The sequence below is a fragment of the Leptonychotes weddellii genome, chromosome 12 (genome assembly GCF_054177405.1).
Source record: "Leptonychotes weddellii isolate Sample4059 chromosome 12, ASM5417740v2, whole genome shotgun sequence".
In the NCBI taxonomy this organism is placed as follows: Eukaryota; Metazoa; Chordata; class Mammalia; order Carnivora; family Phocidae; genus Leptonychotes; species Leptonychotes weddellii.
In genome coordinates this window covers 12132784-12144984 of record NC_138380.1, presented here as the reverse complement: position 1 = coordinate 12144984, position 12201 = coordinate 12132784, and the positions used below count along the sequence as shown (strand labels likewise).

The 12201-nt window shown below is 42.9% G+C and overlaps 1 protein-coding gene across 1 annotated transcript in view; it reads right to left on the bottom strand.

Moving 5' to 3' along the window:
* SLC37A3 (solute carrier family 37 member 3) overlaps window positions 1-12197 on the bottom strand; it is a gene marked incomplete at its 5' end in the record, with an annotated part of 15797 nt that extends 3600 nt beyond the window's left edge. The window contains 6 exons of the mRNA XM_081800869.1: window positions 4586-4737; window positions 6054-6101; window positions 6705-6806; window positions 8596-8737; window positions 10981-11159; window positions 12095-12197. Of these exons, the coding sequence (XP_081656995.1) occupies window positions 4586-4737; window positions 6054-6101; window positions 6705-6806; window positions 8596-8737; window positions 10981-11159; window positions 12095-12197 (726 nt within the window). The remainder of the gene's footprint in view (window positions 1-4585; window positions 4738-6053; window positions 6102-6704; window positions 6807-8595; window positions 8738-10980; window positions 11160-12094) is intronic.
* Window positions 12198-12201: the final 4 nt, after the last annotated feature.

Sequence of the window (12201 nt, the reverse complement as noted above, 5' to 3'; positions counted from 1 at the left end):
TAGTTTGTCTTTTAAGCATGTTGCCCACTTTTCAGTGGTGTTATTTAGACTCAGAGGATTTCTATACGGCTTTAACATTCTACAACAAATTCTTTTACTTTATTTCAATCACCGAAAAGAATCTAATAGCATTTAACCCTTTTTCTTTTTCTATTATGATAAAATATATATAAAATTGGCCATTTTAACCATTTTTAAGTGTACAATTCAGAGGCATTACGTACATTCACAGTGTTGTACCACTATCACCACTATCTATTCCCAAAATTTTTCATCACCCTAAACACCAAGGCTGCACCCATTAAGCAATAACTCCCCACCACCCCCTCTTCCCAGCCCCCTGGTAACCTCTGAGAATTTGCCTGTTCTAGAGATTTCATGTTCAGTGGAGTCACACAATGTTTGTCCTTTTGGGCCTGGCTTACCTCACTCAGCATACTGTCTTCAAGGCTGCGGCACATGTTGGAATAGCATCCCTTTCTATGGCTGGATAATATTCCACGCTGTGGACATGCCACCTTTTGTCTGTCCTTCATCAGCTGCTCAACATTTGGCTTGTTTCAGCCTTTTGGTTATTATGAATAACGCTGCCGGGAACACTGGTATATATACGTATGAGTCCTGTTTTCAGTTCTTTAAGGTATATTCCTAGGAAAGGAACTGCGGGGTCACACGGTAATTCCATGTTTAACTTTTTGAGGACCCACCAAAGCATTTTCCACAGCAGCTGCACCATTTTACATTCCCACCAGCAATGTCAGAGATCCAGTTCCCCCAGATCCTCATAACTGCTTGTTCTTTTCTGTTGTTATTTGTAAAGTGATGGCCATCCTAATAGGTGTGAAGTGGTATCTCACTGAGGTTTTGATTTGCATTTCCCTAATAACTAAGGATGTTGAGAATCTTTACAGGTGTTTATTGGCCATTTGTATATATTTGTCATGAAGATTTATCCCTACAATTTCTTCTAAGAGTTTTTATAGTTTTAGTTCTTAAAGTTAGGTTTTGATCCATTTTGCGTCAGTTTTTGTCTACGCTGTAAGGCAAGGGGTCCACCTTCATCCTGCGTGTGTGTATATCCAGCTTCCCCAGCACCATCTGGTGAAGAAACCATTCTTTCCCCATTGAATGGTCTTGGCACCTTTGTCAAAAATCAACTGACCAGGGCGCCTGGGTGGCTCAGTCGGTTAAGCATCTGCCTTCGGCTGAGGTCATGATCCCAGGGTCCTGGGATGGAGCCCTGTGTTGGGCTCTCTGCTCAGTGGGAAGCCTGCTTCTCCCTCTCCCTCTGCCTGCCACTCCCTCTGCTGTGCTCTCTCTCCCTCTGTCAAGTAAATAAATAAAATCTTTAAAAAAAAAAAATCAATTGACCACAGATGTGAGAGTTTACCCATGTTCTTCCATCACACACTACCAGTGAAATTTATAAGCGGAAAAAAAGCAAAACGAGTGAGTGATGTAGCCTAGATTACATAATGGAAAGCAAAAAAGCAGAGGTCTAGTCACCCATTAAAGGGCTCACAGCAGCGCTCCCAAGTCTTTCTGCCACTTTATCTTTCTTTTAAACAGTTTTATTGACATATAATTTACATAACATAAAGTTCACCCATTTAAAGTATACAACTCAATATTTACAGAATTGTGCAACTATTACCATAATGTAATTTTAGACCATTTCTATCAACCCCTACCAAAAGAAATGTTCTACCCATCAACAGTCACTCTGTAAACCCACTTGACCCCAGGCAACCACTAATCTAATTTCCTTCCCTATAGACTTGCCCATTTTGGGATAGCTCATATGAACGAAATCATTTAAGTACATGGTCTTTTGTAACTGGCTTCTTTTACTTAGCATACTATTTTTCAGGTGCATCCACGTAACATCTATCCACTTTTAAGTGCCAGATACCCTCTTCAAAGGCCAAATACTACTGCATCATATGAATACAGACATTTTGTTTATCCATTCCTCAGTCGATGGACATCTGGGTTTTTTCTACTTTTTAGCTGTTATAAGTAATCCAGCTATGAACGTGTATGTGTTCAAGTGTTTATGTGGACATTTGTTCTCATTTTCCTTGGATAGATACCACAATTTAATCTTACTGAGCCCCTACTATGTGTCAAAAACATACTAAGCCATTGGGACCACAAAGATGAAGGAAACAGTTCCTGTTCTCAAGGAAATGCAGAGTCTGGCACAGATAAACCAGTAAATGTGATGCACCATGACAAGCACTCTGTTAGAGGTAGGCACCAACCGCTATGGAAACCAAGAGAGAAACAAACATTTTTCTTGTGAAGTCCAGGGAAGGTGGGGAAAAAAACTGTTCGGGGTAAATCAGAAGAGCCGGGACAAGGCTCATCAAGTTTCTAATATTAAGTCATAGAGTTTGGCAGGCGAGAATTCTACCACTGAACCACCAATGCCTGGTAAGTCATAGAGTTTGGAATCTCATACCCCACGCAATGGGAAATTATTCAAAAATCAATATGGAAGAGGAATGAATAAAGCTAACAATGATTTACTCCAGATCCCATTTCCCCAACCACCAAAGTGAGCCTAATGCCGACCCAAGTTCATAGTTAGGGATCCAAACACTGGCAGGTGAGACATTCCAAATACAAATAAACTCCCTGAGGGATGCCTGGGTGGCTCAGTCGGTTAAGTGTCTGCCTTCAGCTCAGGCCATGATCCCAGGGTCCTGAGATGGAGTCCTGCATCAGCGAGGAGTCTGCTTCTCCCTCTGACCCTCCCCTTTCTCATGCTCTCTCTCTCTCTCTCAAATAAATAAAAACCTTTTTTTTTTTTTTAAAGATTTTATTTATTTATTTGGCAGAGAGAGACACAGCAACAGAGGGAACACAAGCAGGGGGAGTGGGAGAGGGAGAAGCAGGCTTCCCGCTGAGCAGGGAGCCCGACGCGGGGCTCGATCCCAGGACCCTGGGATCATGACCTGAGCCGAAGGCAGATGCTTAACCACTGAGCCACCCAGGCGCCCCAGCAAATAAATAAAAATCTTAAACAACAACAACTAAACTCCTTGAAATGCTCATTATATAACCCACCCATTTGATTAATGAAAAAAACATCAGGGAGAAACGATAACTGAGAATACAGTGATATCAGAAAAGGATGTCCAATACAATCACCCCTTACCCTTTATATAAAGCCTCTGAACTAGAAGCCAATAGAATTTTTGGTTCCTACTCCAGCGCACAATCAAGTAAGCACATTTCTCCTACTTTTGCTAGGTTTTCTCTTTCTCTTCAGTCTCATAATCAAGTACGCTAAGCTTGATACATCAACCCTATCAACCATTCGTTCTACAGCCACTCAACAGATATGAGCATGTCTACTGTGTGCCAGACACCGTCCTATGACGGGAGAAGCTACCATGGGACACAATAACAAATAAATATATAACATATGGCTGGGTAGTGATAAGCATGAAGATGGCTTATTTTCCTCAATACTTGCTCTCTCATTAACCACCAGCAATCAGACATTGGTGATCTATCCCCACAGAGCAAGCAAAACAGCAATATTCAAGGCCGGTAATGACCTGAGTATCGAAACTTAGAGACTTTTTTCTTCCATTCTCCTTCTCTGGCCCCTCTACACCTCTGATCTCACTGACTAACACCTCCCCTTGCCTACACGGCACTGCTGACTTCCTATGTCTTTGACCACTGGGCAACCCCTGAGGTTTTGCCTGTATTTTCTTTGCCCATTAAACACCTCATTATCTTCCAAAGTTTCATCTATTTTATCTATGCAGATGATTCTCTGATCCTTCTTTTTGCAAAATTAGCCCTCAATGACCTGGAAAGGTATACCCTAGGAGAGGCATGAGTCGCTACTGTCCCAAGGAAGAGAAGGCTGAATTTAAGTCTTTGAGTAGTTCTGACTACTTACTGTAGGCCAATCTTAGCCTAGACAATCTCAAGTTTAGAGTGCCTAAGAATCACCAGGAAGGCTTGTTGTAACACAGATCTCCAGGTTCTAATTCAGCAAGCCTGCAGTAAGCTCAGTGTTCTGTACTTTAATAAATAACCCAGATGATTCTGACACAAGACATTTATGAACCTCCCTTTGAGACACAGTCATTGGAAGCAGAGAAAGTGACTCAGAGCAGCTGCCGAATCCATGGCAATTTCTGGTAGAGATCCATGAGAAGAACTTGCGTGTCTGGTATGAGAGAGGAGGTAGGGTGTGCATGCCAGGTGGGGGATAATGAGAAGCACGTGTCTCGTGGCCCCTCGGAGTGCCAAGTTCAGGCTGGGAAGAAGGGAGTAGCAAACTGGGACTGAGGATCTGTCTTATGAGGTGTCAGCTTATTTCCAGACAGGAAGAATCTGGAAATAAAAGTGGGAAGAAAAAACTAAAAAATGTAGAGGGACCTTCCACATTAGGTCCCGTTAGCTGATCTCAAAGAAGATTAGAAACCTAAGGCTTACAGAAAAGTATACTACGCAGAACGAGAGTGCCACCTACTGTGGCCCAGAGGGCAGGTGTAAATTCTTCCACCAATGAGAGACTACTCACCACTCAATTTCAACCCCTCTCTTGTTCCCTCACCTGGCCCACCGCAGCTCCAATGCTTCCAGTTCCATCAACAATTCCTGTGACGGTCGCCAAAGCCTCACTGCTCCCTTGGATCAACTCTTGGCGACCCAGGTCCGCAGAAATAGCAGAGCTAATCATGTTAGAAGGTCCGCCAATAAAAAATCCTGAAGTCATAAACAAAACAGGTTCTCATTAAAACATTATTCATCACACCGCTAGAAATCTACTGGACGAGACAACTCTTATCCCAACCTTTTAATCAATATGTTGGAGAGAAACAGCGGAAGGGAGAGAAAAAAAAACAGTAAAGATGAAAACTCTTCCAGATCATGTCATCTTCAAACTAGTTAGCATCCACTTTTCTGAAAGCCCTACTTGAATTATACGATATTCTGGTATATTTTATAAAAACCAAAGATACAGAAAATACAGTGAATATACAGCCTTTCTAATCCTGTAAAGACTGCATTCATCAATAACTAATTACACTTGCTTGTCAACTTCTACTATGGTAGAGTTGTATCAACTGAGTATTTGACTATCCAAATTCAACCACACATATTGAAAAAAAAAGCGAGAAGAGAAAAAGCTCTGTCGTCTGACAGACGGTTCTATCAGCCACTGCTCCCCACGAGGCTGTCTGAGGACTGAGCAGGAATTGGCCCACGTGACTCTGTTCACGTGGCTGGAATGAGTTTCATGTCACATATCATGAGCAGCTCTCACTATCCTGAGTAGGATCTAAAGTTTAAAAATAATCTTTCTATACCATGGTCCCTAATTACACTCAACTGTTTCATCTGGTGCTCACATGGAGAAATACTGACCAATTCCAACATAGCTGGAAAACCTTTTTTTTTAAAGATTTTATTTATTAACAATGAATCATGGAACACTTCATCTAGAACTAATGATGTAATGTATGGGGATTAACATAAGAATTAAAAAAAAAAAAGATTTTATTTATTTATTTGACAGAGAGACACACAGCGAGAGGGAACACAAGCAGGGGGAGTGGGAGAGGGAGAAGCAGGCTTCCCGCTGAGCAGGGAGCCCAATGTGGGGCTCGATCCCAGGATCCCAGGACCCTGGGATCATGACCAGAGCCTAAGGCAGATGCCCAACGACCGAGCCATCCAGGCGCCCCAGGAAAACCTTTTTGAAAGCTGGTGAATTGGTTTCCAGTGTGGCATCTTCCTAAACCACCTCCAGAAGTAGTAAGGGAAGCTGGGGAAGCAATCAAACATTTTAGAAAAATCTCTGTCCAAGGGACTGCTTCCGTAACAACAGGACTGAAGAGGTCACATAATAGCAGAGAAACAGAATCTGAATCTGAAGTAGGCAGCTTTCCTTTTACCATCGGAGCTCTTTATAATGAAGGTTTTAGTATTACTCAAACCGAGGGAGCAAACGGTTTCCCTTTCCTTTCTATTTACAGGGGAGCAGTAACAGTATAGTAAAATGGAGCCACACGACATACCTGTAACCGCCATCAGAAGTGCATTAATGGACTTATCGTTCGGAGAACCTATGAGAAAAGATGCAGAAACAGCATGCTGACTTTAAAAGCAGATTACATCGGCCCCCACTGAACAGCACAGAAAGATCTGGATCTCAGTGACCTCACAGATCACTCCCAGAGACAACAAAGGGATACAACTCTTTCACCGCCTACTCCAACTTTTATTTGTAATGTCTGCCTCTTGCTGGTGCTCAAGCTAATGAGACTTCTAAAAGCTGAAGAAAAACTCTACTCCCATCTCAGCAGCATCTTAAGGGACGTATACCAAACCTACTAATTACCATCTTTCCTCTTTTGAAACCCTTTCCCTTTTATTGTTTTATTGGCTCTAATGCTGGCCCTCTGGAGCCTACCCTCAAACAAAGCAGATACACTCCCAAGCAAGCTTTTAAACAAACCAACAAAGCAGGAGAGATGCCAGTTTCCTCCCCAACACAAATAAAACTACGTGATGATACTTTTACCAGGCATTTACAGGACAATACAAAGGTCTCGTATCAGCCTTTGTAGCTGGTCTCAAGCATCTCTCTGGGGTTGATCACTGACTCACGGCAAATGCCTTAGTCCTGAGAGATCAGAAAAGTAATTCAGTTGCAAGGGAATACTCACGGCTATATCCAACGAGGGACCCAACAGCCAGAAGCAGACTGAGAGCTAAAACTGGTGCTCTCTTCTGTAATATGTCAGAGATGAAACCTTGCAAAGTCCCACCTGCAAGTACCAAGAAGGCATCACAAGCAAAATCGTTTATGATTTAGCTCAGTTTATCTGAAGCTTGTTCCCCACGTACTCTCTCCCTGCTAGCAGGATCCTGACACTGGTCTACCCAAAAAGATGGCTGACTCTCCCAAAAAAGCTTCCTCCACAGCTTCCTTTAAGGAAGATTACCTGACTGTTAATGGCCACAAAGGCTGATAGGAACAGGACACCATGAATCACACAGCAAAATAAGGAAAAAGGAAAAAATCATCAAAACCACCCACTGTCCCTTGCTGTTCTCACTTCTCAAACCAGGCTTTTCCTGATTTTTCTTTTTATTTATTTTATTTTACTTTATTTTAGAGACAGAGCCCATGCATGTGCAGGAGCAGAGGGATCTTTTTTTTTTTTAGATTTTATTTATTTATTTGACAGAGAGAGAGAGCACAAGCAGGGAAGTGGGAGAGGGAGAAGGAGAAGCAGGCTCCCTACTGAGCAGGGAGCCCAATGTGGGGGCTCGATCCCAGGACCCTGAGATCATGACCTGAGCCAAAGGCAGATGCTTAATCGACTGAGCCACCCAGGCGCCCCAGAGGGAGAGAATCTTAAGCAGGCTTCATGCTCAGCACAGGGCCCGACATGGGGTTCAATCTCACGACCCTGAGATCATGACCTGAGCCAAAATCAAGAGTCGGATGCCTAACGGACTGAGCCACCCAGGTACCCCTCTGCTTTTTATTTTAAAAGATGGTTCATTAAAGACCATGCCTCATGAGCTGTTAGTAGCAGCCAATAAATGTTCACTAAAATTAAATGCAGTGATTATCATTTGGTGATAATGAACAGGTCAGGATCTTTAGAAAGAGGTAATGTGAATCCTTTAAGCAACAAGGTCACATTTAGATACAGCCACATTTTGAGCAATAGGGGTTATGGGACATCTGGTACATCCTCATTGGACAGCAGGACCCAGAAGTATGGTCAGGTCTAACGGTGGCAGCCTCACCTTTGGCTCTGTATCTAAGAATAAGGGCAGACAAGTTCAAGTACAGTAACAGCGTATCACCTGAGGACTCACTGCTCTCAGGTGTTCAGGGCAGCTTAGCCTTACCACAATTCTAAATCCAAACATTACAGAAAGGATGTTATGATTTTGCCATAGCCATATAGGTAACACCCAATAAAATGCACTCTGTACAACGGTCTTATTTTAGAGTTTCTTAAGTACTTGTTTATGCTTCCAGCCGTAGCAAAAAGTCACTATTAAAATCTGCTGTGTGCGGTGGAACAGTTGCAAAATACTCATTGAAATGAATCCCCACTATTATTCCTACCTCTAGGATCTGACAAAATCCATACACTAAGCTAGTATTTTCCCTTCTTTGACTGTGCGTGGTGGGGAAGGTGGGAAGTAGATAAAACGAACACATTCACATTCTAACTTGGATCTCTGGCATACAATTAGCTTTAGATCTAAGATATCGCTGAAAGCGTGCGAAAGGGTTACATTTAAAGAGATCACAGAGGGAAACATCCCTGTGCTTCCCAACACAAAAGAACTGATCCATAAACAAAGAACCGAGAAAAAAAGAGCCCTATAAATCACAGGGCCTGCCGTGGGCTGGCTCTTCCTTTCTATGGATTCTTTTTTTTTAAGACTTTAGCTGTTTACTGGTAGGACAGTTTAGGAAAAATGGCTGTAGACTAAGTAATAAAACTTTAAACGATGTCAGATTTCATAACCCAGTAAAATATTACCAGTGACTAACTCTCTTCACAGAAAAAGATCATCTGGCATTACCTATAATTCCTCCAACATCATACCAAATGGACAACTTGTCAGCTTCAGCCTCCTTCCATCCAAAGTTGTTACTCAGATAAAAGGGCAACCAGAAGAAGAAGGAGTAATTTACTAACTTCAAGCAGGCGTAGGCCAGTGAGTACTACAAGAAAAACATTCGACCTTCGATAAGGAACAAACAACAGCACAGACGGACCACAATTCTTAATGTAATTAAAAACCAAAACCATACACAGGGGTTTGGGAAGAATAGTACCTGATTTTAAAATTACACACTTCTATAAATTCCCATTTGCCTGACTTTACCTAGTCTCCCTCTTCTCTTTATCCCCATTAGCTTCCAGAAAGGCATGTGCAGCAGGCCTCTGGAATAAAAATACACATGACTATTTCTTAATTGTCCCCAGTTTCTTCTCCTTTCAGTTCCCCGGCAGAAGCAAAGCAGTGTTTTGAACCTCAAAGGGAGAGCATACACTCATGTTTCTTTATTTAGACAAAGATAAAAGGTATTCATACCACTAACTATCATTAACCACAAGCAAAGAAATCCAGTAAACATCACAGCTTTTATTCAAAGCAGCCCCACCTTTTTGGTTCTTCTACTTCCTGCAAAATTAACATTATGAACAGTGGAGAGCAATGTGACGAAACTATAGTTTCAAGGTCTAAGGAAAGCAGCGACATTAGAACTACTTTCACATTATGGTTTCCAAAAGCCTTGTATTCCAACATCCAGTGGAAAAGCAAAAAGTATCTTTGCTGAGTCAGAAATCAAAGAGCATGACCGTCCTGGGCCTTGTGGCTCTGCTTGGAGGACTAAAAGTGGCAGTGGCGCTAAGACTCCTATATTCAACACATTATTACCAGGGACTCCTGACATTTAGCATCAAAGGAAAAAGGGGGAGGAACAGAGAGGCTGACTTCAAAGGGTGTCTGGAGAGTATGTTCTTTTCCCCGGAGCGGCCAGTTACTGCCTAGGTATCACTTGTTGTAAAACCACTTCCCTGGCAGGGCAACGGCCGCCCCCTAGAGAGCCGAGTCCCAATCATGAGGGTGTTTTGTCCAGAGAGCCTGCTCCAGAGACAAAGGAATTAAGTTAACTCCGTTTTCTCTGCATCCCTGCCCGAGTCAGGGAACAACTGCTCGTGAAATACAAAGGAGTAGCAAGAGTTTCATATTTAGTCACAACAGATGTAAGGTCTGGCCCAGAAAGGAAGCTATTACCAGCAGAATATTTTAACAACTACTTAAAAATCACTAACCTTTAGCCTAAGAACAGGCCTCAAGGACCTTGCATTCCGCTTGTATAATATATTGTCTTTTGGCTACAGAACTGCAGAAATGTACACTTACGTTCTCACTCACACTTCACTGTCTGTCTGCAAATGTCGGTCCTCTCAGCCTGGGGGCACAGGCAGAGGGGACTAGTAAGCATGCAGACTCTGAAGCTAGCTGAGGGGTGACATTTGTAAAGCACCATTAGACAATAAAATAAACAAAACCAGGTGCTTATTCACAATACAGTAACCCAGCGTTACAGACCCCGGGGTAGACTGGGTTACTCTGCTCCGTGGGAAGGGGGCACCGAGGACACAAGGATGGGCTGAGTGACTTACCCCAGGCCTTACAGAGAGTTAATGGTAAGCTGGAAATATAACCTAGGCCTCCTAACTTCCACTCCTGCGCGGGCACGCCCAAAACATCAAGACAGAAAAACTGCATAAGGGACTTAGTTCAGACGTTAGTAAATTCTCCTGACCGCAAAGGTTTTGGAAACACTGGAATGCATTACCAAGAAATACTGTTGGAGTACTGTGTTCTGCACCTTTTAATAAAAGGGCAAACAATTTTTTTTCTAGAATAAGAATACAGGCAAATAAGGCAGACTTAAATGAACCATTCAAAACCCCTCTTGGTCACATATAATTCTATACTACTTCAACAGGCCAAAAAGAACATATTTAAAAACATTAATTTTGCCTTCTTACTTGAATGCAGGGTCAGGGTCAGCAAACTAGAGCTCACGGGCCAAACCTGTCCACACCCCTTTGTTCCATACCATCCAGGGTTTCATGTGTTCTACAGATGTGAGTAGCTGTGGTAGAGACTGTACGGCCCCCCCGCCAACCCCAAGGCTGAACACATTTACTATCTGGCTCTTCACAGAAAAGGAACACCAACTCTGCATTAGAACACAGATAAAATTTCAAGTTGTGGCCACCCCAGACACGAGCTGAGGGGCACTATACAATATTCCTCTGAACGTATATTCCTAAAATAAAGTATCAAAGAGAAGCTAAATACTTCAAGATGCTTTGTCGCAGGTAGAGCTAATATCCAGGCTATATCTCACGAGTTGTGGTAAGGAGATCTGAACATCCTTACCGGTATAACTCCAGGAAGACAACAGGCCTGATAAAAGCTTATTGCCTTGACCTGGGTAACAGCACTGCCCTCTTGGATGGAATAATTAGGCTCATATTCGTCTTCGTTGTCAGCACCATTAATCAACGGCCTGTGTGAGTCTTCTTCAAAATGTTCTTCTGCCTCGATACCTGGGAGACCTAGAACAGTAAGAGCCACGATTTATAGAGTACCTTCTAGATGCCTGGCACTGTGCAAGGTGCTTTGTACGTATCATCACTCCTGGGGTCGAGATTATTTTTATCTCCACTTTACAGAAGCAGCAACTAAGGTTCAAGGCCAAGGTCAACCAGAGTTGATTAAGGTCACACAGCTAATAAGCAACAAAGTCAGGACTCTGATTCTACTTTACTAACTAGATTCAAAGCAATGCTTTTTCAACGACATTATACTATCTCTATTACATTTAAGAAAACGTTAATAACATACAATTAAACTGACATGTCTCTTCAATAACACGCAAAAGATGGAACTGTACATCTATTTGCTTCTGTGGTTTTGCTTGTATGTAACCACAGATAAGTATCAAACTAAATTACTTTTATGAAGGGAGAGAAATCTGTCTGAAGAAGTGAAATGAGAAATAGATCATGCTAATTTCCAGTCAGTGTCTCAATTACAAAGCTCATTTGCAAATGCAGAGTTTTCTCTGAATCTAGAAAGGCGAGCCTCCCTCCCCTCAAACGTCTGCAGCTGCGCCCAGTCAGCCAACCGGTGTCTACGGGACACAAACAGCAAATACCACTCCTTCAACCCCCTGAAAGGAGCTCACGGTTCTCCTAGGGAACAAGAGACCGGCCGTGCTGGCCTCAGGTTTCTCTTCGCCCATAACAGTTAAGACGTGCTGAACAGAAAGGACAGCTTCTCGGGGCGCCTGGGTGGCTCAGTTGGTTAAACGACTGCCTTCGGCTCAGGTCATGATCCTGGAGTCCCGGGATCGAGTCCCGCAACAGGCTCCCTGCTCGGCAGGGGGTCTGCTTCTCCCTCTGACCCTCCCCTCTCTCATGTGCTCTCTCTCACTCTCTCTCTCTCAAATAAATAAAATCTTTAAAAAAAAAAAAGGATGGCTTCTCACCAATTTCTTCTGGTGACACCAGGAGTCCAAAGAAGATGACGATCCCACCGGCAAACTGCACAGCCGCTGTCACGAGAAAGGCATACTGGAGAAGAGAGGAGAGAGGT